The 21,996-nt window shown below is 45.5% G+C and overlaps 2 protein-coding genes across 5 annotated transcripts in view; both read left to right on the top strand.

Annotated features, from left to right (window-relative positions):
* The window catches only part of ACSBG2 (acyl-CoA synthetase bubblegum family member 2), a 46,743-nt gene that overhangs the window by 20,980 nt on the left and 3,767 nt on the right, over positions 1–21,996 (top strand). For 3 of the 4 annotated variants that reach the window (XM_050770263.1, XM_050770264.1, XM_050770265.1), the window contains 7 exons: positions 2,309–2,458; positions 8,490–8,657; positions 14,445–14,626; positions 14,733–14,966; positions 17,133–17,350; positions 20,177–20,316; positions 20,493–20,739. In XM_050770263.1, coding sequence (XP_050626220.1) covers positions 2,309–2,458; positions 8,490–8,657; positions 14,445–14,626; positions 14,733–14,966; positions 17,133–17,350; positions 20,177–20,316; positions 20,493–20,739 — 1,339 coding nt within the window. The remainder of the gene's footprint in view (positions 1–2,308; positions 2,459–8,489; positions 8,658–14,444; positions 14,627–14,732; positions 14,967–17,132; positions 17,351–20,176; positions 20,317–20,492; positions 20,740–21,996) is intronic. The other variant, XM_050770266.1, reaches the window with a different exon arrangement.
* The window catches only part of TRIP10 (thyroid hormone receptor interactor 10), a 550,254-nt gene continuing 548,742 nt past the window's right edge, over positions 20,485–21,996 (top strand). The window contains exon 1 of the mRNA XM_050770331.1: positions 20,485–20,491. The gene's annotated coding sequence lies outside the window, so the exon portion shown is untranslated. The remainder of the gene's footprint in view (positions 20,492–21,996) is intronic.

Genomic DNA, 21,996 nt, shown 5'->3' with positions numbered 1-21,996 from the left:
TTTTTTTTTTTTTTGAGACAGTGTCTTGCTTTGTCGCCCAGGCTGGAGTGCAGTGGCGTGATCTCGGCTCACTGCAAGCTCCGCCTCCCAGGTTCACACCATTTTCCTGCCTCAGCCTCCAAGTAGCTGGGACTACAGGCGCCCACCACCACGCCTGGCTAATTTTTTGTATTTTTAGTAGAGACGGGGGTTCACTGTGTTAGCCAGGATGGTCTCGATCTTCTGACCTTTGATCTGCCCTCCTCGGCCTCCCAAAGTGCTGGAATTACAGGCGTGAGCCACCACTCCCGGCCTGCTTTTTTTTTTTTGAGACAGAGTCTCACTCTGTCACCCAGGCTGGAGTGCAGTGGCGCAATCTTGGCTCACGGCAACCTCCACCTCCTGGGTTCAAGTGATTCTCCTGCCTCAGCCTCCCTAGTAGCTGGGATTACAGGTACCCACCACCATGCCTGGCTAATTTTTTGTATTTTTTTTTTAGCAGAGACGGGGTTTCTCCATGTTGGCCAGGCTGGTCTTGAACTGCTGACCTCAAGTGATCCACCTTCCAAAGTGCTAGGATTACAGGTGTGAGCCACTGCTGTTGTTTTATTTTAAAGGACATATTGAGTTATCTTACAGAAACCAGGGCAAGAGGCTTGTGAGAGACCATGAAGAATTCCTTCTAATTTCCATGAGATTAGACTCTCAAACCCATTGCTCCAATCAGAAGGAACTGAAAGTCATGGAGTTTATTTTGGTTTTCCCTCCATGCAAGTGGGAGAAATGAACCTTTCTGGCCAGCCAAAACTCATCAGCTTTCATGCTTTTCAGAAAACATAAATGTCCATATTAATACCAGAACAATGACTAAGACAACCAATTAGAATTACAGACTTTTCAGGAGATCAAGACCATCCTGGTTAACATGGTGAAACCTCGTCTCTACTAAAAATACAAAAATTACCTGGGTATGGTAGCACATGCCTGTAGTCCCAGCTACTCAGGACGTTGAGGCAGGAGAATTGCTTGAACCCAGGAGGCGGAGGTTGCAGTGAGCGGAGATTGTGCTACTGCACTCCAGCCTGGCGAGAGTGAGCCTCTGTCTCAGAAACAAAAAAAAAAATTACAAACTTTTTAGAGTTTCAAAATGACCACTACAGCAACAGCCTTAAGTCTTGGATAACTTAAAAGACTCCTTTGTTAGCAATAACACTTATAGTAGGGTTTCTCAACCTCCTTGCTGTTGACATTTGGGGCAGGTAATTCTGTGTTGTAAGGAGTTGTCCTATGCCCTGTAGGATGTTGAGCTGCATCGCTGGCCTCCACTCACTGGATGCCAGGAATATATCCCCTGCCTCCCACTTGAAACAACCAAAAGTGTCTCCAGACACTGCCTAATAGACCCTGGTGGTGGGTGGGTGGGCAGTGGTGGAGTACTATCACCCCTGGTCGAAGCTGCTAATTTATAGGGGATAGCGACATAGAAGGGCATCTACTTCTCTGCAAGGGAGAGTAGAACCTACCATTTTAAGATTCTGTTTAGGCTGGACGCAGTAGCTCATGCCTGTAATTGGGAGGCTGAGGTGGACAAATTACCTGAGGTCAAGAGTTCGAGACCAGCCTGGCCAACATGGAGAAACCCTGTCTCTACTAAAGATACAAAAATTAGCCAGCCATAGTGGTGCACGCCTGTAGTCCCAGCTGCTCAGGAGGCTGAGGCAGGGGAATTGCTTGAACCCGAGAGGCGGAGGTTGCAGTGAGCCGAGATCGCGCCACAGCACTCCAGCCTGGCAACAGAGTGAGACTCCATCTCAAAAAAAAAAAAAAAAAAAAAAAAAAAAAAAAAAAAAAAAAAGGCTGGGTGCAGTGGCTCATGCCTGTAATCCTGTAATCCCAGCACTTTGGGGGGCCAAGGTGGGTGGATAACCTGAGGTCAGGAGTTTGAGATCATCCTGACCAGTATTAGCAGACCAACCTCTACTAAAAATACAAAAAGTAGCTGGGTGTCATGGCACGCACCTGTAGTCTCAGCTACTCAGGAGGCTGAGAGAGGAGAATCACTGGATCCCAAGAGGCAGAGGTTGCAGTAAGTTGAGACCACGCCACTGCACTCCAGCCTGGGCGACAGAGCAAGACTCTGTCTAAAAATAAACAAATAAATAAAATAAAATAAAATAAAATACAAAAAAAAAAAAATAGCCAGGCGTGGTGGTGCATGCCTGTCCAAGCTGCTTGGGAGGCTGAGGCAAGAGGATCACTTGAACCTGGGAGGTGGGGAAGAGGACGCCTGACTGCCTTCTCATCCTCCGTTTGTCTTTTCTGTCCACAGTGGGATGATTTCATGGAACTTGGCGGAAGCATTGCTGACACCCAACTGGAGCAGGTCATCCAGAGCCAGAAAGCGAATCAATGCGCAGTGCTCATCTACACTTCCGGGACCACAGGCATACCCAAGGGAGTGATGCTCAGTCATGACAACGTACGCCAAAGTCCCTTTGCTCTGGAGTGGTGGCCTTTGGGCTGTTTCTCCTGTTGGCTTCCAGGGGCAGGGTGGCATTCCAGGGTCTAGCACGCAGTGGCTCCTTCACCACTGGGGGTTAGAGAGTAGTGTAGTTGCTTCACTAGGGGGCAGCAGAGTGCAGTGATTCAGATCAAGGAATGCTGGCCATGTCAAAAGCAGAAAAATGTCTGGCAGGGTATGCACCCAACAGACAAGGATGATTCCTCTGTGTAGGTCAGGAAGGTTGTGTGTGTGTGTGTGTGTGTGTGTGTGTGTGTGTGTGTGTGTGTGTGTGTGTGTGTGTGTGTTTGAGATGGAGTCTTGCTCTGTCCCCAGGCTGCAGTATAGTTGCGCAATCTCAGCTCATGGCAACCTCCGCCTCCATTCAAGTGATTTTCCTGCCTCAGCCTCCCAAGTAGCTGGGATTACAGGCACCCGCCACCACGCCTGGCTAATTTTTGTATGTTTAGTAGAGACAGAGTTTCACCAAGTTGGCCAGGCTGGTCTTGAACTCCTGACCTCAGGTGATCCACTGCCTTGGCCTCCCAAAGTGCTGGGATTACAGGCATGAGCCACCATGCCCAGCCTACTTTATTTTTCAGTTGTGTTTGTGTATGTGTGTGTTTTTTTGTTTTTATTTATTTATTTATTTGAGACTGAGTCTGGCTCTGTTCCCCAGGCTGGAGTACAGTGGCACTCCACTCACTGCAACCCCTGTCTCCTGGGTTCAAGCAATTCTCATGCCTCAGCCTCCTGAGTATCTGGGACTACAAGCCAGTGCCACCACACCCAACTAATTTTTTGTATTTTGGGTAGAGATGGAGTTTCACCATGTTGATCAGGCTGGTCTCAAACTCCTGACCTCAAATCATCTGCCTGCCTTGGCCTCCCACAGTGTTGGGATTACAGACATGAGCCACCGCACCTGGTCTATTTTTAAATTGTTTTTAGAGATGGGATCTTGCCACGTTGCCCAGGCTGGAGTGCAGTGACTACTCAGAGGCACAATCATCGTGCACTGAAGCATCAGACTCACAGGCTCAAGTGATCCTTCTGCCTCAGCCTCCCAAGTAGCTGGGTCTTACAGATGCATGCCACCACACCTAGCCTGCTGGTTTTTAAATGAAGCATTTCTACTTTATAAATGCTTCCCTGCCCTCCCCCCCCACTCAGCCTAGGGTAATAGTTACCAGCACACACTGGTGTCTGACAACATCAGTGTTGGAATCCTGGCTTTGCTACTTGTAAGTAACAATATACGCTGGTGTGACATTGGTCATATGACATCATCAAACTGTGTGTCAGTTTGCCCATCTGTAAAATGGGGAGACTAGAGTGCCCAATTCTGGCAGAGGGCCTGGCCCATGGAAGGTCAGCAATGGAAGATTGCAAAGATCAGCCTCCACTTCCTTAACACACTGTCTCAGCTAGTGCTGTATAGCAAGGTGTGGGGCTAGGATCATCCCCCTGGGTCTGGAGGTCCCGATCCTAGATCCACACCTTGGAAATCTTTTCTGAATTTCTCATTTTAACATGAATCCAAATCTTTCGCCAACACTGTCTCCTTCTTGCAGAGCTCCTTTCCTCCTCCTGAATCTTAGCTCAAGGTCTCTCAGAAATTTTCTGATTTTTCTACAACTATGGCTTTGACCCTCCCATACCGTCTGTTTGAGCAACATTGTGGGTCCAGGACTAAGGTCTATATGTAAATTAAAACTTGGCTTCCTGTAAAATTTGATGCATAAATATATTTTGCTATAACGACAAAGAAAGCAGGCTTCAAGTTTGGCAATAAATTGTTGGAGTAAAAATTAAAAGTTCAGACATTACAGAAGCCCTTGGACTCAACTGTATGATGCATGATAGAGAAAAATTATTTTTGGTCTCATCTCCATCATCGCTCCCCTGGATCTGTGTGGTCGCTTTCACCCTACCCTGTTACCCGCCTCCCACCCAACTCCCACCCTTACCCCGCGTCTATCCTCTCTACAGCCACCAGAGGGCACCTGTCAGCGCCTGAGTCAGGTCCCATTCCTCCTCTGTCCACAGCCCGCCATGGCTCCCATCTCCCTCCAGGTAAAAACCCAAGTCCTCCTGAGGCCCACAAGGCCCTGCAAGCGTAGCCCCTTCCCCTTCCTCCTCTTTTCTCCACCCTCTCTCCCCCTTCCTCATTCTGTTCTAGCCACACCGTCGTCCTCACTGTTCCTCCAACACGCCAGACAAGTCCTGCCTCGAGGTCTTTGCATGAGCTTGGTGGGAAGTTTTTTCCCTAGATAGCCACACAGCTTGTTCCCTCCCCTCCTTCGGGTGGGTCTCTGCTCAGCGTCACTTCCTCAGTGAAGCCCTCCCTAACTTCCATGTTTGAAACAGCAAACAATAAACCACCCCCTTACTCCCTAATTCCCGTTTGGCTACTTCTTTTCTTCCTTAGAATTTTTTAACACTGACATATTATATGCTCATTTGTTTGTCAGGAACATCAGCTCCTTGAGGTCAGGGGTTGTCTGTCTTATTCGCTACTGTAACTGCAGGGCCTGGTGGGCAGGAGGATTCAATCCACTTTTGGGAAATGAATGAATGAAAGAAATCTGATTAAACAGGATATTCCCCTCTATGCTGGCTAGTATTTATGCTCCTAGTAGCTGCATGTCTGCTAACATATTCTCCTAGCACAGGGGTTATAAGCATAGATCCTGAAGCAAGACTGTCCACATTTTAATGGGGTTGTTTTATTTTTTTCTTGTTGATTTAAGTTCCTTATAGATTCTGGATATTAGTCCTTTTTTTTTTTTTAAAGAGTCTTGCTCTGTCATCCAGGCTGGAGTGCAGTGAACGCTATCTCAGCACACTGCAATGTCCACCTTCCAGGTTTAAGCGATTCCCCTGTCTCAGCCTCCCAAGCGGCTGGGATTACAGGCACCCACCACCACGCCTGGCTCATTTTTGTATTTTTAGTAGAGATGGGGCTTCACTATGTTGGGCAGGCTGGTCTCAAACTCCTGACTTCAAGTGATCGACCCGCCTCAGCCTCCCAAAGTGATTACACGCGTGAGTCACAGCACCTGGCCGATATTAGTCCTTTATTGGACGCAGAGTTGCAAATATTTTCTCCTATTCTGTAGGTTGTCTTTACTCTGTTAATTGTTTCTTTTGCTGTGCAGAAGCTCTTGAGTTTGAGTCCCAATTGTCCACGTCTGTTTTTCTTGCATTTGCTTTTGTGGTCTTAGTCATAAATTCTTTGCCTAGGCCAATGTCCAGAAGAATTTTTCCTAGGTTTTCTTCTAGTTTCTTCATTTTTCTGCACATGGCTAGCCAGTTTTCCCAGCACCATTTATTGAATAGGATGTCCTTCTCCATTGTTTATTTTTATTTTTATTTATTTATTTTTTTTTTTTTGAGATGGAGTCTCACTCTGTCTCCCAGGCTGGACTGCAGCTGCCGGATCTCAGCTCACTGCAAGCTCCGCCTCCTGGTTTTACGCCATTCTCCTGCCTCAGTCTCCCGAGTAGCTGGGACTACAGGCGCCTGCCACCTTGCCCGGCTAGTTTTTTTGTATTTTTTAGTAGAGACGGGGTTTCACCATGTTAGCCAGGATGGTCTCGATCTCCTGACCTCGTGATCCGACCGTCTCGGCCTCCCAAAGTGCTGGGATTACAGGCTTGAGCCACCGCACCCGGCCAGATAAACACATTTTAACCCCTCAGTAAAACCCCACCAGGAAAATTTTGTCACTAACCCTTTTACAGATGAGAAAACTGAGGCTCAGACAGAGGAAATTACTTGGTCAGGATCACAGAGCAAGGGAAGCTCTGAACTGAGATCTGAACCAGGAGTGTCTAAACCATTGTACCTCACAGACTACACACACCAAGCCCCTTCTCTCAACAAAAGTGTGCTAAGTTCCTTGAACCCTGGACTATGCATGACAAGGTTTATGGGAGCCTTCATCCTGAGCCCAGGGAAAGAAGTGGAACTAGCCTTGAGGGATATTTTGGGCTGACTGCTGTATGTCCTTTATTGTAGTTAACCTTTCCTTCTATTTCCTCATTCATTCAACAAAAATTCATTGAGCACCTAGTATGTACTGGGGAATATTCCAGGAACAGGGGATACAGCAGCGAACAAGACAGACTCAATCTGGACCTTGGGAACAGATAAGAAATTAACAAATGAAAACATTCAGCTTGCATGACATGGTGCGTAGAGACTTAGGCAGTCACTGGCAATTTCACCTTAGATGGTGTGAGATGGCCCTTCTAAGGAGGTGACACTTGAGCTGAGACTTAATGTTCAAGAAGTAGCCAGCCACGGGGGTGGGGGGTGGTGAGGGAAAAGGCTGAAGAAAGAGCATTCCAGGCAGAGGGAATAGCCAGCGCAAAGGCCCTGAGGCTGGACCATGCCTGATACATTGGAGGAACAGCGAGGAGGTCCGGGTGGCTGGATTAACGAAGTAACTATTCACCAGATATTTATGACACTAGTGAGAACTATAGGTGACAAAATTATAGGTACACTAAAACTTTACATCCACATATGCATCGGAGAAAGAAAAATGCTAATAATGCTAATAATGCTAATTGCTGGGTTGTTTATATGATGGGATTATGGAGGCCTTTTTGTTTGTTTGACCATGTTGGTTCCATAGTTCTATATTGGACCTGAGAAGCCTCTGTCCCCACTTTAAAGATGAGGCAATCACGGCCACAAGGGATTTTAAGTAAACAGCCCAAATGTCTAGCAAACAGTGGAGTCAGGGTTTGACTCTGGGACACTTGCTGAATCCTTCGGTTTTCTGAGTTCTGTCATTGGACCCAAGAGGGTCTGCAACCTCCCTACTCCTAAAGCTGCCTGCTAAATTTTGCAACCCCCGTAACTTCAGGCAAGTTAGTTAAGGGCTCTGTGCTTCTGTTTTCACATAATTCTCCCTGGTTAAAAAAACTGTTAGACCTGGGGCTTCACCCAAAAAATCTGTTGAATGATTAACAGCCATCTACTCACCTGGGCTGCCCAAGAGGATGAAGTGGGGGATCCAGGTGCTTACTTGATCTTACCTTGAGAGCATCTGCTTGAGCAAAGTAAGTGAGCGCCCCAATCTTCATGAGTACCCAGATGTCCATCATCTGTGCTGCAATGTGGCTGAGTGGGAGGGAGCTGATCACCGTCTCATGCTTTTCTGTCAGTTTAAAGTCCTTTGCCACTGCTCCTGCCATCCACGTGATCTGTAACATAAGGGACAATCCAAGATGTCTTATACTGACTTATGAAAAAGCAACACACACACGCACTCAGCCAGATTGCGGCACAGATGGTGGACATCTGGGTACCCGTAAAGATCGGGGCACTCATATACTTTAGGCTTAAGCAGATGCTGTCAAGGTAAGATCGAGTAAGGACCTGGGGCCCCCACTTCATCCTCTTGGGCAGCCCAGATGAGTAGATGGTTGTGAATCATTTGACAGATTTTTGGGGGGAAGCTCCAAAAATTTCGGGAGAATTATAGTTACTGACCCCCAGGTGTTACAATGATTCAACGACTTGATGTTTGTAAAGTATGCAAACAGTGTCTTGGTCATAGTAGGTGCTTTGTAAGTGTTTACTTAATTAATGTGTTTAGCTAAATATATTTAAAAGGGCCCTCCAGGCTGGGCATGGTCACTCACACCTATAATCCTAGCACTTTGGGAGGCTGAGGCGGGAGGTCGCTGGAGGCCAGGAGTTTGAGGCCAAGCTGGAAAACATAGTGAGTTCCCCTCTCTACAAAAAAAAAGTTAAAAAAAAAATTACCTGGATGTGGTGGTGTGTGCCTGCAGTCCCAGCTACTCAAGAGGCTGAGATGGGATGATCCCTTGAACCCAGGAGTTTGGGGCTGCATTGAGGTGTGATCACACCACTGCACTCCAGTCTGGGTGACAGAGTGAGGCCCTGTCTGAAAAATAAATAAATAAAAATTTAAAAATAAAATGGCCCTTCTATGAGGGCAAGGCACCTTGGATTGTCCCTTATGTTACAGATCACGTGGATGGCAGGAGCAGTGGCAAAGGACTTTAAACTGACAGAAAAGGATGAGATGGTGGTCAGCTACCTCCCACTCAGCCACATTGCAGCACAGATGATGGACATCTGGGTACCCATGAAGATTGGGGCGCTCACATACTTTGCTCAAGCAGATGCTCTCAAGGTAAGATCGAGTAAGGACCTGGGGCTCCCACTTCATCCTCTTGGGCAGCCCAGGTGAGTAGATAGTTGTTAATCATTCAACAGATTTTCTGGGTGAGGCCCCAGGTCTAACCGTTTTTCCTCTGCCCTCATCTTAATGCTCTATTTAGAAGCATTAAAAACAAGACCAGGCACAGTGGCTCATGCCTGTATTCCCAGCACTCCGGGAGGCCGAGGCAGGCAGATTGCTTGAGCTCAGGAGTTGAGACCAGCCTGAGCAAGATGGCGAAACCCCATCTCTACAAAAACCAATAATAATAACAGTAAATTTTTCTTAAAAAAAAAACACCTGACCAAATAAAACAACTTTTTTTTTTTTTTTTTTTTTTTTTAAACCAACTGGCTACATTCTCCTAGTTTTTATCTTTATCCAAGTGAGGGCATCTATGTATGGTTATGTAGATTGAACACTGAACAACACAAGACAAAGATGTACTTGGTATTGAAAGTAAAATATGTGTGTGTGTGTGTTTTTATAAGTCGGTATTCCAAAATCTAAAAAGCTCCAAAAAAACAGGAGCTTTTGGCAGCAAAGTCGGATCTGAATTCATACGATGTTGTTTGTGGTCTTCATTTTGTTCCACTTGCTGGGATTATGCATATATTTGAGTGTAGAACTTTTATACCACCTTTTCTTGACTTTAAGTATTATCTTTGCCTTTCTACTGTGGTGAGGATTTCACTCCCTTCCTCTCCCGTCTCCTCATTTCTCCTTCCCCATTCTCTCAATATAAATTATTCTTAGTTAACTGAGCCAAGTAGTTTATTATATGATAACATTTCCTGTTTGGTACAACTTTTTGTTTTTCCCAGAATTAATAGTTGCCTTTCTTTTCCAATTTGGTGAAGTTTTTGCATATATGTCCAGTTGCTCCATCTGATCTGTCACATGCTTATCAATATTCTCCAAATGTTCACATATTCATTGCATTATTATTATTTGAGATGGAATCTTGCTCTGTTGCTTGGGCTGGAGTGCAGTGCCATGATCTTGGCTCACTGCAACCTCTGCCTTCCAGGTTCAAGCAATTCTCGTGCCTCAGCCTCCCAAGTAGCTAGAACTGCAGGCCTGTGCCACCATGCCTGGATAATTTTTGTATTTTTAGTAGAGATGGGGTTTCACAATTTTGGCCAGACTGATCACGAACTCCTGACCGCAGGTGAGCCTTGGCCTCCCAAAGTGCTGGGATTACAGGCATGAGCCACTGCACCCAGCTTCATTGCATTATTCTTTTCCTCCATCCTTCTGCACTTAGCTGGACTGTTGTTTTAGATTGTCCTAGGCTGGGTATCCTAGAAGCAAAATCTGAGTTGGAGATCTTTGTGATTTATCAATGGGGAGCTCTCAGGTGAAAACCAAAAGGAAGTAAGGAGAGAAGGATAGGCTGGGAGAAAAAACAAGAAAGGACATACATTCAGCTGGATTGTAACTTCAGACTGATCCCATAGGAAGCTCTGAGGCATGAATGACACTAGAGTTGTTCCACTTTGAGGCAAGGAGGCTGTGCTTTTGTATCCCCAACTCAGATAGTCATTGGCTGTGGGCTCAGGCACCCACATGGGATAGGGAGCATAACTTCCCAGTTATTTCTAAGTAAGGGCTGTTTTCTGGAAAAGAGAGAACTGTGGGCCACTAGAGATGTGATAGGACATCAACAGCATCTTCTACAAGCTGCCATACAGGGATACCCCTTCTCCCCACTCCTGGGTTGGATCCCCTGTTTTCTGGGGTCTTTGCCTTTTTTTGGATTATTCCTTGATTTAGCTGGAAATCATTCATTGGTAGGTTTTGCAAAGTAGTTATGTGAGAGAACACTTTGATTTCTTTTTAAAATACTGTTTTCATTTTTTTTAGAGACAAGGTCGTGCTCTGTCACCCAGCCTGGAATGCAGTGGCACGATCATAGCTTACTGCAGCCTTAAATTCCTGGGCTCAAGGGATCCTCCCATCTCAGCCTCCCCTGTCGCCAGGACTACAGGCATATGCCACCATGCCTGACTAATTTGTTTTACAGTGATTTCCTACATGTCTGGACTTTGCAAACAGAGCCAGAAAAGAACTCTGACATTTTCCCCAAGCTACATTCTCTGAATTAGTTTCCTGTTAATGCCACAACAAATGAACAGAAACTTAGTGACTTAAAACAACATTTATTTATTTAGAGACAGAGTCTCGTTTTGTCACACAGGCTGGAGTGCGGTGGCAGTGGCGTGATCTCAGCTCACTGCAACCTCCGCCTACGAGTTAAGCGATTCTCGTGCCTTAGCCTCCCAAGCCGGGATTACAGGCATGCACCACCATGCCCAGCTAATTTTTGTATTTTTAATAGAGACGGGATTTCACCATGTTGGCAAGGCTGGTCTTGAACTCCTGACCTGAAGTGACGCACCTGCCTCAGCCTCCCAAAGTGCTGGGATTACAGGCGTGATCAAGTGTGCCTGGCCCTTTTATTATCTTATAGTTCTGGTGGTCAGAAGTCTGAAAATGGGTCTCACTGGGCTAAAATCAATACGTCATCAGGGCTGCATTCACTCTAGAGGTTCTTGGGGAAGAAATCATTTCCTTGCCTTTTCCAGCTTCTAGAGGCCACCTATGTTCCTTATCTCAGGGCCCCTTCCTCCATCTTCACAGCCAGCAGGGCAACCTCTTCCCCTCTCTGACTCTCCTGCCTCCCGCTTGTAAGGACCCTGTGATGACACTGGGCCACCCAGATCATCCAGGATGATCTCCCATCTCAAGATTCTTAACTTAATCCCATCTACAAAGTCCTTTTTACCATGAAAGATTATACATTCACAGGTCCCAGGGGTTAGAACGTGGACATCTTTAGGGGGCCATTATTTTGCCTCCCACACTCTCCATCAAGCAGGCTAAATCTTAGGGCCTTTGTACATGCTTCTAGAAGGTTCTTGCTCTTGTTCTTTGCAGGGCTGACTCTTCTTTGTCACTTAGCTCTCTGCTAAATATTTCCTTGGGCCCTCTCGATCCCTCTCGCATGCCCCATGCTCAGTGCCTGAGATGTGTTAGGTCTTCAATACATTATTTCCTTTCTTGGCTGAATACATAATACATACACATTTACCTACAGGACCTGAGAAGTTCCCATTTTCCCACATCCTTACCGACTCCTAATATTGTCAGAATGTTTAAAACTTGTCAATCTGAATAGAGACAAAAGTGTCTTAATATTTTCAGAAATTTCCAGACTGTTTTCTAAAGTAAGTGCACCAGAAGTGTGCGAAGGTTAGTTTCTCTACATCTTCACTAACGCATGTTATTATTATTATTTTTATTATTATTGCCATTCTAATTTATTATTTTTTTATCATTTTTATTATTTTATTATTTTGCCTTTTTTATTATTGCCATTTTAATTTGCATTTCCTTGATGATTAATGATAGTGAGCATCTCTTCATGTGTTTATTGACCTTTTACACATCTTCTTTGGAAAAAGAAATCTGTTCAAATAGTTTGCCCATTTACAAATTTGGTTGCTCTTTCTGTGCTAGCATGACTAGTAAAAAGAAAAGTAAAAGCCGGGCGCAGTGGCTCATGCCTGTAATCCCAGCACTTTGGAAGGCCAAGGCAGGCAGATTGCTTCAGGTCAAGAGTTCAAGACCAGCCTGGCCAACATGATGAAATTCTGTCTCCTCTGTCTCTATTAAAAAAAAAAAAAAAAAAAAAAAAATTAGCCAGGTTTGGTGGCATGCATTTGTAATCCCAGCTACTCAGGAGGCTGAGACAGGAGAATAGCTTGAACCTGGGAGGCAAAGGCTGCAGTGAGCTGAGATGGTGCCACTGGACTCCAGCCTGGGTGACAGAGGGAGACTCTGTCAAAAAAAAAAAAAAAAAAAAAAAAAGTAAAGAAAGAAAGAAAGGAAAGAAAAGGAAGGAAGGAAGGAAGGAAGGAAGGAAGGAAGGAAGGAAGGAAGGAAGGAAGGAAGGAAGGAAGGAAGGAAGGAAGGGAAAGAAATAAAAAAGAAAGAAAGAAAGAAAAAGAAAGAAAAAGAAAGAAAAGAAAGAGAGGAAGGAAAAGAAGAGAAGAGAAAAGAAAAGAAAGAAAATTTAAAATGAAAAAAAAAGAATTGGCTGCACATCTAATCTTTTCTTTTTTTGAGACAAAGTCTTGCTCTGTCGCCCAGGCTGGAGTGCAGTGGCGCGATCTCAGCTCACTACAAGCTCCGCCTCCCAGGTTCACACCATTCTGTTGCCTCAGCCTCCTGAGTAGCTGGGACTACAGGTGCCTGCCACCATGCCCAGCTAATTTTTTTGTATTTTTAGTAGAGATGGGGTTTCACCATGTTAGCCAGGATGGTCTTGATCTCCTGACCTTGTGATCCGCCCGCCTCGGCCTCCCAAAGTGCTGGGATTACAGGTGTGAGCCACTGCACCTGGCCTGCATATCTAATCTTATTGTTGAGTGTTCAGGGTTCTTTATATATTCTGGTTACAAATCCTTTACCAAATTTGTGGTTTGCAAATACTTTCTCCCAGTTCTATGGCTTGTTGTTTCCTCAATAATCTTTTGAAGAGGAAAAAAGTTCAAGTTGGATGAAGTTTGATTTATCTATTTTCTTTTATGCTTTTGGTATCATATCTAGGAAATCTTTGCCTACTCTAAAGACACAGAGATTTTCTTCTACGTTTTCTTCCAAAAGGCTTTTAGTTTGAGCTCTTACATTTAGGGCTATAATACATTTTGAGGTAATTTTCATGTTTGGTGAGAAATAAGGCTCTAACCCTAAGTTTTGTGGAAGTGTTTGTTTGTTTTACTTCGTTTTGTATTTGAATAGTCTCCCCTCTCCACTAAATTGCCTTGGCATTTTGTTGAAAATCAATTGATCATAAATGTAAGGTTTTGTTTCTGGATCTTCTGTTTTGTTCCACTGATCTGCATTTCTATCTTTATGCCAAAGCCACACTGACCTGATCACACTAGCTTCATAGCAGGATGGCTAAATTTTCCTGGTTTGCCTGGGACTTCCCCAGTTTTAAAATAGAAAGTTTCACATTTCAGATACTCCTGCAGTTCTGCAGTAAACCAGGATGGTTGTTCATCCTACTTTAGAATAAATTTTAAAATCAGGTAGTAAGTCCTCCAATTTTGTCTTTCTTTTCCAGAATTGCTTTGACTATTCTAGGTCCTCTGCATTTCTATATAAATTTTAAAGTCGGCTTGTCAATTTGTATTTAAAAACAAAACAAACAAACAAACAAAAACCTGCCTAGATTTTGATAGGGATTGCATTGAACCTATAGGTCTCTTTGGGGGAGAATCTTGCATCCTTTTTTAACAGTTGTACAACATTCCACTGCATGCTTGGACCACAGTTTCTTTAGCCAACCCCTTGTCATTGAACCTGTAAGCTGTTTCCATTCTGTTACAAAACAGTGTTGCAAAGAACATCTTGAATGTGTTTCTTTGTGTGACTGAGTCTTTCCTTCAGCTGAATTCCTTCACCCACAGAAGTGAAGTTGACAGGTTGCATTTAAAATGTTAATAGTACTGTCATGTTACCTTCCAAAAATATCTTACCAGTTTATGCTTCTCATCAAATCCCTAGAGAGAGTGCAAAAATCTGATTGGCCAACCCAGCCAGTGGGTTGTCTCCTTTGGGCTGGGAGCCCTGCATAATCTGATCGGTGAAGGAATGTTCTCTTGGGCAGAGTTGGGTGGATCGGGAGAGATGGACATCCCTGGTGCACGGAAGGCCCTGCTGTGGCTAACCTAGCTTCGTTACGTACAGGGCACCTTGGTAAATACTCTACGGAAGGTAAAACCCACTATCTTCATGGGAGTGCCCCAGATTTGGGAGAAGATACATGAGACAGTGAAGAAAAATAGTGCCAAGTCCACAGGCTTGAAGAAGAAGGTGTTCGTGTGGGCAAGAAACGTTGGCTTCAAGGTCAACTCAAAGAAGATGTTGGGGTAGGTGCAGCATCCAGAGGGCTGGGAGGATAGTTGGTGAGGAGGCTCAGCTTTCTCCACAGGGTCCCATCAGCCCCTTTCCACTTGATGGCATTCTTATTCACAGGAAATATAATACTCCCATGAGCTACCGCGTGGCTAAGACTCTCGTGTTCAGCAAAGTCAAGACGTCCCTTGGCTTGGATCACTGTCACTCTTTCATCAGTGGGGCTGTGCCTCTCAACCAAGAGACTGCCGAGTTCTTTCTAAGCTTGGACATACCTATAGGCGAGTTGTATGGGTTGAGTGAAAGCTCAGGACCCCACACAATATCCAACCAGAATAACTACAGGCTTCTAAGGTACCAGCCCCCGGGGCAGACCCCTGCTCCTCCCATAACATGGGGTCAAGAGGGGGAAGGTGGGTATATAGATGGGCCTCTGGGTTAAGAAGAATCCTGACGTGGTGTCTCCAGAATGATCCTCTTCTCCAGCCTCCAACTCCTAACTCTGCATGACCATGGGAAACCCTGGATGGTCAGAGAGCCCACAGACAAGGGGGATGGCTCTCTGAACATTCCATGGTCTCCCCATTTGTCATTTGTGAGTTCTGCCTCCAAGTTCACCGTCTGTGACCTCAGCACCTTTCATCCCCATGATCCCCCATCTCAAAACACCTCCATGGCCCATTCCTGGCTTTCTCCCAAGCTCAGCTTGCCCTAGGCTGCAAGGTTGAACCCAATGATAAGAAAACTTTAAGAATACCAAATTCAGGTCCAACTCCCCATCTGACAGCAGTCATAGTCATAGAATCTTCTGGTTGTGTCTCTCCCTGACTCCCTCCTTTTAGCATGGGTGAGGTTTGAAAAAAATCTTTTCATATATATGTTTATTTTTAAAAATTTATTTTAAAAATCTTTTTAGAGACAGGGTCTCACTTTGTTGCCTAGGCTGGAGTACAATGGTACAATCATAGATCACTGTAACCTCAAACTTCTGGATTCAAGCATTCCTCCTGCCTCAGCCTCCCAACTAGCTGGGACTACAGGCATAAGCCTCCATGCTTGGCAATTTTGTAAAAATTTTTTTGTAGAGATGGGGTCTTGCTATGTTGCCCAGGCTGGCCTTGAACTCCTGAACTCAAGCAATCCTCAGTCTCCCAAAGCACTGGGATTACAGGCATGAACCATCATGCCCAGCCTTTTCATATACTTAAAAGTCATTTGTACTTCCTTTCCTATGAACTATCTGTCAATATTATCTGCCTGTTTTAAAAATTAGATTATTGGGCCCTTTATTATTGGTTTGTTGGCACTCTTTACATATTAGGAAAATCAGCCCTTTGTCTTTCATATGAGTTACAAATATTTTATTCCCTGGCTTGTCATTGGTATTCTGATTTTAGTTAAGATATTTTTTACTCTGCAGAAATTTGTGGTCACAAATTTAGATGGTTGAACTTACCAATCTTTTCTTTTATGGCTTCTGGATTTTTCTACATACCTAAAAAAGTTTCAGTGGGGGAAATCATAAGGCAGCTCTTTGTAAATTTTAAATTTCTCAGGTCTGTCTCCATTTTTTCTTTTGCTAACCGGGGGAATACCTACATTTAACCCTGGGACCACTGGCCTTGCTAACAGTTAATCAAAGAGATCTCAGCAACACAAGGAGAAAATATTTCCTTTCCTGCATCCTAGAACTACCCTGGCCAATACTATCTCTAGGGGGGAAAAAAGAAAAGTAAGAAGAAGAATCCAGATTTCAAATAGTGCTACTCTGTTTTATGAAAGTAACTTTTACCTCTAAAGAGATTGTAGTTGGTTGTCATACTTAAAATTAGCTGTCTGAATCACTGCAGAGAGGTCTACCTATCTGTTTTCTTAAAAATGAGGGGGTTTTTTTCCTATCCTTAAGCCAAAAGCATTTTTTTCTTTGCCGGCATATGTGGAGATTTAAAAAAAAAAAAAAAAAAACAAAAAACAGCCTGAAATGCTGTTGGATTTTCTTTTGTTTTTTGTTTTCGTTTGTTTTATGAGATAGAGTCTTGCTCTGTTGCCCAGGCTGGAGTACAGTGGCGTGATCACTACTCACTGCAGCCTTGACCTCCTGGGCTCAGGTGATTCTCCCAGCTCAGCCTCCCAAGTAGCTGGGACCACAGGTATGCACCACCATGCCCAACTTTTATTTTTTATTATTTTTGTAGAGACGGGTCTCTGTATGTTGCCCAGGTTGGTCTTGAACTCCTGGGCTCAAGCAATACTCCCTCCTCGGCTTTCCAAAGTGTTAGGATTACAGGCGTGAGCCACCGCACCCGGCCACCGCTGGGTTTCCCGGTTCACAAAGCCTTTGGGAATCTGACACGCTGGATTAAACACTGCAGCAAACACCTCCTTCTGTGCACTCGGGTGCATATCCAGCCTGCTGTAGTTGAGCAGAGTATTAGGTACCTAGGCTGAAGATACAGGCAGAGCTGGGTGGCTGATTTTGTCTCTATGAGCCTCAGTTTCTCTGCTTCTGTCCCCTGGCAGCTGTGGCAAGATCTTGACTGGGTGCAAGAATATGCTGTTCCAGCAGAACAAGGATGGTATTGGGGAGATCTGCCTCTGGGGTAGGCACATCTTCATGGGCTACCTGGAAAGTGAGACTGAAACTACAGAGGCCATCGATGATGAAGGCTGGCTACACTCTGGGGATCTGGGCCAGCTGGACAGTCTGGGATTCCTCTATGTCACTGGCCGCATCAAAGGTACCAGGGGCTGAGTTCTTTGGGAATCTCCTGCAAGCAGGCCCTCCCTGAACATTTAAGGGCCCAGCATACCAGCACAAAGGCCACCCCCAGTTCCTCATCTTCCAAGAGGAGCTGTGCAGAAACACCTCAGTCTGTACAACCCATCTCTGTCCTCCTGTCCAACAAACGTTACCCCTTGGTCACTTGGTATCCCATGGTCCACCCTCAGGCGGATGGACCTGCAAAAGACAAGCCTTGAAGCCCGTTTCAGAATAGCACCAGCCCAGAGGAAAACTCAGTAAGAGAAGGATAAAAAAATTCCTTGTGACATCATTTTGGCACCTTGATCCAGCCATACCTGAAGCCAGGGACCTTTTGAACTTTTCCGTTATATTGAGCCAACAGTTTTACTAAAAAAAAGGTAAACTCAAACTCATTCAAGCTGGCTCAAATGGGTTTGAGTAAAAAAGTGCCATTTTCTTCCTCAGCATTTTCAGAGGACAACAATCTACAGAGTTGTAAGGATTAAAGAAAGTATAGAACAAGGATAAGCCAATTTTTCCTGAAGAGCGCCCTTTAGCAAACATTTTTGGGTTCACAAAACGTGTCTCTGTTGCAGCTTCTCAACTCGGTAATTTGTAGCATAAAAACAGCTGTTGACAACACATAAAGAATGGGTGTGGCCAGCTGCCAATATGAATGTCATAATTTTTATGTGTCAAAAATATTCTTCTTTTGACTTCCAACAACTTAAAAATGTAAAATTCATTTTTAGCTTTTGGTCATACAAAATTGAATAGTGGCCTGGATTTGGCCACTATGGGCCATAGTTTGCCAAAACCTGATGGAGAACACAGTGCTTTTTTACTCAAACCCATTTAAGATGGGTTTAAATAGGTTTGAGGGGGGGAAAAAAAAAAAGCAAAACTGTTGACTCAACATAACTGAAAAGGTCAGTTGGCCAAAAGGTTAGCTGGCTTCAGGCATGGCTGGATCTGGGTGCCAAAATGAGGTCATAAGAAATTTTAAAATTCTTTTCTTGAGTTTTCCTCTGTGCTGCTACTGTTTTACTTTTGAGAGAGGGTCTCACTCTGTTGGCCAGGCTGGAATACAGTCTCCAATTATGACTCACTGTGGCCTCGACTTCCCAGGCTCAGGTGATTCTCCCACCTCAGCCTCCTGAGTAACTAGAATTATAGGCGCATGCCACCACACCCCACTATTTTTTTGCAGAGACCCGGTTTCACCATGTTGCCCAGGCTAGTCTAGCACTGTGGGCTCAAGTGATCTGCCCACCTCAGCCTCCCAAAGTGGCAGGATTATAGGTGTGAGTCACTCCCCCTGGCCACTAGTGTTCTTTTTTATTTTGTTTTGTTTTGTTTTTTTGAGATGGTGTTTCACTTTTGTTACCCAGGCTGGAGTGCGGTGGCACAATCTTGGCTCACTGCAACCTCTGCCTCCCAGGTTCAAGTGATTCTCCTGCCTCAGCCTCCCGAGTAGCTGGGATTACAGGCGCACACCACCAAACCTGGCTAATTTTTGTATATTTAGTAGAGACGAGGTTTCACCATGTTGGCCAGGCTGGTCTCGAACTCCTGACCTCAGGTGATCCACCCGCCGCAGCCTCCCAAAGTGTTGGGATTACAGGCGTGAGCCACTGTGCCTGGCTGTTGCTTTTTTTTTTTTTTTTTCCTGAGATGGAGTCTCCCACTGTCGCCCAGGCTGGAGTGCAGTGGTGCGATCTCGGCTCACTGCAACCTCTGCCTCCTGGCTTCAAGAGATTCTCCTGCCTCAACCTCGCAAGTAGCTGGGATTACAGGCGCACGCCACCACACACGGCTAATTTTTGTATTTTTAGTAGCGACGGGGTTCCACTATGTTGGCCAGGCTGGTCTCAAACTCCTGACCTGGTGATCCGCCAACCTCGGCCTCCCAAAGGCTATTCTTAAATAAACTTTGCCATCTGGTAGCAAGAAAGCTACCAACAGTCTAGGCTGACCTCTAACCCCGCAAGGGGACTAGAGTGTATCATTCTCAATGTTTTCAGCGTTTTAGGCCTCTCATTGGATCCTCGAGTCACGATATGTCTCACTGTAAGGGGTGAAATATGCTGATTGGTCAGAGGTGGTCACATGCTCACCCCTGCAGTCCAACCCACCCAAACCACATTAAAAAGTGAAGAGTAGTTCCCACTCAGTACTCTTACCCCAAGAAGGCGTTACACACTTACGTCCATTTCATGGTCATATTTATTCTTACTGCTATTAATGACCACAGTAAAGGTGACTTTGTGAGTCTCTGGGACAAGGGAGAACGAGTTTGAGTGGGTGGGACAGAAAGAGGGAAGCATCTTAGGATGAAAGAACAAGTGACCAGTGGGTCTGGGGCAGGAGGAGACGCTGTTGAAGAATCTGAGAGACTAAGGGAGATTCTTGCAGAGTTTGCCAAAATTAGGGTTACTACACATGTCCCTGGGGCTAAGACTGGAATTACATTACATTCTGAAGGGGTTACTAAGTGACTAGGAGGCAACAGACAGGCAAGGTGTGGCCAAAAAGGCTTCACTATCTTTCAAGGAAGACATATTGGAAGAACCTAAAACCAGGGCATGGTGGACCAGGAGATAGGAAATGAATTATTAAGATGCTGTCCAAGTGGAAGTCACAACTTTGGACACTTGATGATAATTAAAAGTGGGTGGGGGAAGAGGGCCAGGTCCTCCTGTGCTTCTGGGGCTTTCTGGGTGAGTGTTGGCCATGCCAGCAGCTGCCCTTCTGATCTCCAAGGGGCTGGGGGTTCCACGTTGTCATGGCTGGACGTGTACCAAGTCAAGCTCTGTTCCAGAAATCCTTATCACTGCTGGTGGTGAAAACGTGCCCCCCATTCCCGTTGAGACCTTGGTTAAGAAGAAGATCCCCATCATCAGTAACGCCATGTTAGTAGGAGATAAACTGAAGTTTCTGAGCATGTTGCTGACGCTGAAGGTAACATGGGTTTTCTGTCATTGGGGGAAGTCTCTGCAGCCGCTCTTACGTTCCCTGGCCCCACCCCAGGGTCAAGAGGATGCAGCTGTGGGTTCAAGACCCACTTCTTGGTCTGTGGGCCTGGGGAGGGGTGCTGGTCAAGGAGTATGTGTGGTGACAGAGGTGTCCGGGGGCAGTGTGAGATGAATCAGATGAGCGGAGAACCTCTGGACAAGCTGAACTTGGAGGCCATCAACTTCTGCCGGGGTCTGGGAAGCCAGGCATCCACCGTGACTGAGATTGTGAAGCAGCAAGACCCCCTGGTCTACAAGGCCATCCAGCAAGGCATCAATGCTGTGAACCAGGAAGCCATGAACAATACACAGAAGATTCAAAAGTGGGTCATCTTGGAGAAGGACTTTTCCATCTATGGTGGAGAGCTAGGTGAGTGGCCATGACGTTTGGAGACTGGTCCCTTGTTAGCATCCGGGACTGTGTGGGCTCTGAAGAGACGGGTCCTTTTCTGAAGGTCAGAGGATCTATGAGACCAGCCAGGGACCAGGAGAGGGATGCTGCCACCTCTAGCTAACTGGTCCCCAGCTCTTCATCTTGGAAATAAAATCCAAACTCCTTACTATAGCTCTACACAATCTCTCTCCTGCTGACCTTTCATTCACTCTGCACCAACTCTATGGGCTTTCTTGATGTTCCTGCAGCTCTCTGGGCTTTGTCCAACTGTAAGGCCTTTGCACTTGCCAGTCTGCCTCCCTGGTAATACCCTTCCCCCTCAATTCCTTGCCTGGATGGCTCCTTCTCATGGTCCAGGTCTCACCCTACAGGCCTCTTCCTCCTCAGAGCAGCCTTGTTACAGGACCACCAGGTTTGTATGCCCACTGCACACTAATATACCAATACACTGAGACAGCAAGGGATGCAGCAAAGACAGAGTTTAATTATGGCCAGGCACAGTGACTCACACATGTAATCCCAACACTTTGGGAGGCTGAGGTGGGCAGACTGCTTGAGCCCAGGAGTTTGAGACCAACCTGGGCAACATGGTGAAATACTATTTCTACAAAAAAATACAAAAATTAGCTGGATATGGTGGCATGTGCCCAGCTACTCAGGAGGCTGAGAGGATCACTTGAGCCCGGGGAGGTCAAGGCTGCAGTGAGCCACAATCATGCCACTGCACTCCAGCCTAAGCAATGGAGACCCTGTCTCAAAAACAAAAAATCAAACAACAAAAATAAAAAAGGAAATTAAATTCCCTTGCAGGGAAGCCAACTGAGATGGAAAGAACCCTCAAATCTCTCTTTGAGGAATTCTGGGCTGGGGTTTTAAGGGGATCTTTGGGGGTGAAGGGCTGGAAAATTAGAGTCATTGATTGGTTCGGGTAAGGGGGATGAAATCATCTGGATGTGGAAGCTGCATTCTTTGGTAATTCAGCTCCTGTGGGGTCCTTCAGATCAGTGGGCATCAGTAGTTTCACTGGTATGCAGGACTTGAAAAGATATCTCAAATGGAAAACTTAACCTTTCACAATGCTTAATATGTTATCTGTAGAACAGTTAAGGGGAACTATATCTTGTGACTGGGTTTTTTTTGTGTGTGTGATTCTGGGGCAATAGGCAGACAGCTAGCTATGAGGAAGGGGTCAGAGAGCAAACTGACCTAATGATGAATGTTGAGTGTGTTGTA

Source organism: Macaca thibetana, chromosome 19 (genome assembly GCF_024542745.1).
Source record: "Macaca thibetana thibetana isolate TM-01 chromosome 19, ASM2454274v1, whole genome shotgun sequence".
Classification (NCBI taxonomy): Eukaryota; Metazoa; Chordata; class Mammalia; order Primates; family Cercopithecidae; genus Macaca; species Macaca thibetana.
This window is presented reverse-complemented; position numbering and strand designations above follow the sequence as displayed.